Source organism: Sinocyclocheilus rhinocerous, unplaced genomic scaffold, assembly GCF_001515625.1.
Source record: "Sinocyclocheilus rhinocerous isolate Xijiao unplaced genomic scaffold, SAMN03320098_v1.1 scaffold1631, whole genome shotgun sequence".
Lineage (NCBI taxonomy): Eukaryota > Metazoa > Chordata > Actinopteri > Cypriniformes > Cyprinidae > Sinocyclocheilus > Sinocyclocheilus rhinocerous.
This window is the reverse complement of record NW_015666240.1, coordinates 7,608-13,512: the sequence shown is the minus strand read 5'-3', so window position 1 is coordinate 13,512 and position 5,905 is coordinate 7,608. Positions and strand designations below refer to the sequence as shown.

Sequence of the window (5,905 nt, the reverse complement as noted above, 5' to 3'; positions counted from 1 at the left end):
TTTATTCACAATCTCCTCATCACAGGCAGGCACAGCACTCAATTCAGCATGTGTTCGTGTTTGTGTGTGCGGTCTGCATCACTCATAGCACGTTCCTATATCGTGCGCTATATCTAAATTTTTTTCTATCGATATCGAAGAAGGTGTACCGTCGATAAATATTGATACCGTTTTATCGCCCAGGCCTATCTCAGGCTACATGTAAAATTAAGTCAAAAACCAACAAGAGTTTTTTTCACCATGTTTCCAAGTTCTCTACCTCAGGTCCAAAAGAAATGTAGAAAGAATGCACAAACTGAAAACACAAAATAATTTTGTGATATATTTCCATTTGTTATTTTCAAAAGGGAAATACTGACATGGATGTTTCAGAGCAGAGGTCACCTTTTTTAAATCCAAAGGGAGAGATGGACTTTTGTTTGTCTTTATTATTATTTTGTGCTGCATTATTTGGTTTCTGTGTTATTTCTGTTTCAAACGGCAGCAATAAATAACACTTTAAAACCTGGAGAGTGTTCATGTGATTTTATACATTAGTAGTGCTGTGAAATTAATGAATGCATAATAATCGTGATTATTCCTCAGACTATAATCATACCAACAAAATCTATAATCGTTACATCCCTAGTCTAGAGTAATCACAGTTCTGTCAGATTAAACCATTTTGCACCACAGCTACATTTCATTTTCACTGTTTTTTCCCAGTTGTTCTTTCCAGCCCATATCTGTGAAAATGTCATCAACGATGCAGCAGTTTATCACCAAGGGAAATTAAGGCATTATTCCAGCAGTTTTGAAGTTATTTTTAAGTGCTGCATCGACAACCATTTCTCCTTGAAGGATTTTGACAGTTTCACAGGTTTGGAGCTGCCCAACAATTACCCATACTTCCTTGCAATTTTGCTCTCTCGTTCTAAGTCCGCGTCCCACTAGCTGACTCAAATCAGCTCTACTTTGGTCAGGGATGTCACTACAGTCAGTTCTACTGACTGCTCTTCCTGAAATTTCGCCCTCTTCTGTCGAGGGTCTGTCACATTTACTGATTAAGAAAGGAAGAGGGGTGCAACAGATGAAAAGCCCATGCACCACTAAAAGGCAAGGGCATTGTGGCCTGTTGCCAGTGTGGTGGTTTTCAAGCATGTTGCTAGGGTAGTTTTGTTGGTTACTTGGACAAGTCAAAATACCCAAATTTGATCTTAAGACTGACTGCGTAGAAAAGTAACATCACACCACCTCTCAAAAAGCTGCACAAATTAAGATATCATGTCCATAAACAAGTTACAGCTTGATAGTTAAATACTTGGATAGGGGATTTGAATAAACCTGTCTTAAAAAACACCACAATAATGAACAATAGGCTTTACCTTGCCACAAGCCCGACAATGATGCCTTCTTTTAGTGAAGGTGAACTTGACCTTGCACTTCATGCAAATGGGTGCTTGAGAGTCAGGAACCCAAACAGGAGCCACTTCCCCCAAAGAGCTGAAGGGTTTCTTCAATTGCTGTCCTGCCTGAAGGTCATTGTCTGGACTGTCTGAAGGGATGAGTAAGCCTGAAGAGCTATCTCCATGCTCTCCATTCATTCGAACGACCCCAGACTCAGTTGCTCCACAAGGCTCCTCAAGGCCTCCTGTTCTACTCTGTGGCTCCAGGTTTTTGTTCTTGCCAGTGGAGCCAAATTCATTCTGGACTTGGCTCGAGAAAGGCTGGGGAATCTGCAGCTTTAGACTGACAGGCTGTTTCGGGCGGGCACCACCGTAAGGAACGCTGACAGGCTGCAGACGGCTGTTGTTGAGTTTGCCCATTCTGCCAGATTCCAGTCCTCGAACTGGATCACAAACCTCTTGTTTGCTTTCCTCCATTTCTTTTTCCTCCATCACAGAGTCCTCCTTTGAAGGGACCGCTGGCTGTCTTTGTGCATCTCCACCATGATCCACAGTCAGACCATTGGATGATTCAAACACTCTGTGCATTCCCTCGTGGTCGCTCTCTATGGTTTTCTCTTTCTCTTCCTGATTTGACGCCCAGGTGTCTTTCCCTGCACTTTCATTCTCAACCAGTCCTCCATTTTGAAAGGCACCCTCATGATTCTCCCGCTCACAATCCAGTTCTCCGCCACCATTCACTGATTTGTGCAAAACTGCTTCCCCTTTCTGGGGATTGCTTCCTTCTGGAAATACCAGATTACAGTCCCTCATTCCGTCCCTCATTGCCTCCATCTTAACACCATTATTCAAAACTGGTGGCCCATTCCCACACTGTTTGTCGAGAACAGTGAAATCTTGAAGACCACCACCACTTCCCTCGTCAATACCATTCTGCTCCGTCTTAAACTCACTGGGGCCAGTGTCCTTTACACTTTGCTCATCTGTAACAGTATAGCTTGTCTCATCATCGCCGCTAAGATCAGGACTAGATGGATAACCGTTTTCCAGCACCACTCTGTTCGAGGACGGCAACTCTGGCAACTGCCCATCAGTGCTCACCAGCTTGCCAATGTTGGGCTGGGGCAGAGGAGGACTGTGAACATCTGCTGGCCGTTCTTCACTCCTGCCCTCTGGCTGTTGCCCCACCCCCGGTTTCCCTTCTAACCTGGTGACCTCAGCCAAAGAGGGGCCATCTGACGTCTGGGCGTCTAGAAGCGGCTTGAAGCTGATAGGGCTGTCCCTTGGGCTGAGGTCGGAGTGGGTCAGTGCCGGATTCAGGGAAAGGAGGTGCGATGGTGGGGCGAGAATCTGGGTCCACTTGGCATCCGAGAGAGTCGGCGTGTCCGTTTCATCTGAAAGGATGAGGAGAGAGCTCATTAGCTTCCTTTTTGAGAAGATTGAAACAAACAGAAGATAAATTGAGAAATGAGGTCAGGCTAGATTGGAAAATGTTAAGGAAGTGGGCCAATCTGGTCATCGCCTTGGGATCCATCTGTCAAACTGACACATGAATACTTTGGAATGTGGTCAGAGACTCCCTTTCTCCTACATACATACAAGCGTGATCAAGCACACACATACACACACTGCTCTCCCTGCTTATTCGCCTTTCTTGTGGGGCCATTTAATAGTTTCGAGTCTCCTTTCACCCCCATTAATCTGTCAAGATTAGTGTCGGAGAGGGAATATACATTCGTTCCACCGTTCAGTGGCGACACTAAGAGGGTGGCTGTGTGTGAGGCAAGTCTGTGTAGCTTTTAATGTTCTTTGTGGCATACAGGACAAAGCAATCAATAAATTTCAAACAGTCAATTTTATATGGCTGCGCAGCAGAAGCTGTTGTCCGCTTAACCCAGAACGGTGAACAAAATAACACTAATTGCAATATCCTGCTTTAACTCAAATGCACATGCAACCTTAACCTTGTAAATTGCATGTGCTTGACTATGTGACACCAATTAAACAGTGTTCAGGAAAATCAGGGAAAGGCAGTAGTCCTGAGGGGAAATGCTAATTCAATTGACCCCATTTACACTACAGGCTGCTGCCACCAGCACAGCTACCTGCTTGTGCTAGCCATGCTGTGTGCAGTTCAACCCAAGCGGCAACGTCAAACGCTTGTTCTACTTCTATCGGCACCTGTGTTACTCTGTGTTTAGTTCATTATGCTCTAATTCACCTGACTGTGTGGGTTATCTGAAGATATGTAAATGTGCTGAGACAGAGTATCTTTTGTTCTGTCTAACATTACAGAAGTATGCCCTCAGAACATTCCTGACTGTCAGAGCTTTATTCTTTAGAGGTTTTGCAAGTTAGCAGCATTCTCTTACCTTCGTTCTGTTCAAACTCGTCCAGCACCTTGTCCAGGTTAAAGGCCTCAGCCTGGAAGTAATTCTCCATGGGTCAAGAAACTCCACCCTGCCAAGTGCCGTGTGAACCTGAAAGGGAAGTTGCCTTTTCCATGAGCATATAAATACAATATTTTCCACATGCACCAGGAATACAGAGTGCTAACAAGTTAAAACCTCATAAAAGTACAGTGAACTGTGAAAGTCTTCCAGAGTCTGGAAGAAGATCTGATTAAACAAAAAAGTGATATTTTGTGATGCTCAATAAAATGTCATAAAAATGTCAGTTATACACAATTTATTGGTACCTTATCAGTTAAAGGCTGATCCAGATTACATTTTTGTAACTTAGCACCATTTACTGGCTGATATTAAATATTTATTTACATTTTTTATTAAATCTTCAACTATTCACATTATCTGTGAATACTAACTTCTTGTACTAACTAAAAGTGATAGTGACAGACTATGGCAAAAATTTACTCTCTAAAGACATTTGCATTTTACATTTACATTTTTATCCAACATTTAAGAGACTTACGAATAGGAATACAACAAGCGATTCATCATAAGTGATTTATCACAGAGTAGGGTTGTGTCGGTGAGGAAATTTTCCCACCGGTTAATCGCTAATTCACGCATGCACCTACGTGCGAGCGAGCGGTTGTGAAGCATTGCAAACGCATTGCAAACAAGCTTGTCGGTTTAATTACAAAAACTGCTAAGTTATCACTTCATTGCTGAGAAATATATGTAGCTTTTAGCTGTTGTAATTTCAAAATTCACGGGGGGTTGAAAACCAGCTCCTGAATGTGCAATTTCTTACCTATAAAAAGTTTCCATCTCAATAAAATGCGAGCGCATACAGCACGCCGGCATTACAAATCTTTATGAGCAAATGTGTCGCCCTCGCATTGGGAGTTCTGCGGAGAATCGGATATGTGTGTTTAGACGTAGGACGTTCAGTTTTTAATTGTAGTGTCTGTTCTTTTACTGAACTAAATGATTTTTATTACTATAAAAAATCAAAACGACGGTGGGGGTCGGTGACATGGTGGGCATGTGACGTAACCGGTGTTGCGGCTTAACACCGGTATCACCGTCAACACCGTCTATCGCGGCAAGCCTATCACAGAGCCTTTTCCCCTTTAAGTGTACATTTCGAATAGTTTATAATTAACAAAACTATCAACACTAGGGATGTGACAATTCTCTCAACTCACGATGCAATACAATTCACAATACGGTTTTCTCACAATTTTTTTTTTACAAAATAAGATTTAATTATAAATGAAAAGATGTCCTTTTATTTTTTCTCAGACAAAATGCTGCACAATTCTTTGAGAAATTGAAATGTCAAATAACGAAACTAAATTGAAATTTTAAAACAAATCCCAAATCAAATAAATAATACAAATAAAAAAACATTTCTTCATATAAACCAACTAAGGCTTTGCCTGTGCTCTTTCCATTTAAAATTAGAGGCAACCAATTAAAACTAGATTGTATAATTTCAAAATTTGAAGCAAAAACAGAATGGTCTGACTTTAGCTTTGTGAAACTATAGTGAAACTTTGTGAAACTTATATTGAACATTTGAACAAAACAAAACCATCAGACGGGTGGACCATCAGAATGAGACACAAATTCCCTCTCTGGCAGCAGGTGGCGCTTATGGAACAGCAGCACTACAGTGTTTCCTTGGTTATCGCTGTAAATAAAGCAGCGCTGCGCTTATAAATACTACATTAATATGCCTTACACTGAGCCAAGACAAAAAGAAAATACCAAGATGGTCGTCACTGCAGAACACAAGATCCAGGGGGCGTTGGATCCAGATCCAACTCCTCCCACCTTACATATACCTAAACCTACCCGTCTCCACCCCCTGATCCCTAAACCCACCCATCTCCACCCCTAAACCTACCAATCTCCACCCCCTAGATCTGGATCCAACCATGCCCCCTGGATCTTGTGTTCTGCAGTGAGGGGCTACTGAAAATACTAGGGCTGCACGATAAATCGCATTCGATATTTAACGCGCATCTTGTCAGTAAAGCCGGTTCTTTAATCAGCGGTAAATCTCCATCACTTGCGGGCTTTCACATGGAGCAGCATTAACTACACAGA

The 5,905-nt window shown here is 42.3% G+C and overlaps 1 protein-coding gene across 2 annotated transcripts in view; it reads right to left on the bottom strand.

Annotated features, from left to right (window-relative positions):
* LOC107732202 (zinc finger FYVE domain-containing protein 9-like) overlaps positions 1-5,905 on the bottom strand; it is a 23,667-nt gene that overhangs the window by 17,049 nt on the left and 713 nt on the right. For both annotated transcript variants that reach the window (XM_016543481.1, XM_016543482.1), the window contains exons 2-3: positions 3,758-3,865; positions 1,365-2,779 (exon numbers count right to left, since the gene is read on the bottom strand). In XM_016543481.1, coding sequence (XP_016398967.1) covers positions 1,365-2,779; positions 3,758-3,827 — 1,485 coding nt within the window. In that variant the 5' untranslated portion in view covers positions 3,828-3,865. The remainder of the gene's footprint in view (positions 1-1,364; positions 2,780-3,757; positions 3,866-5,905) is intronic.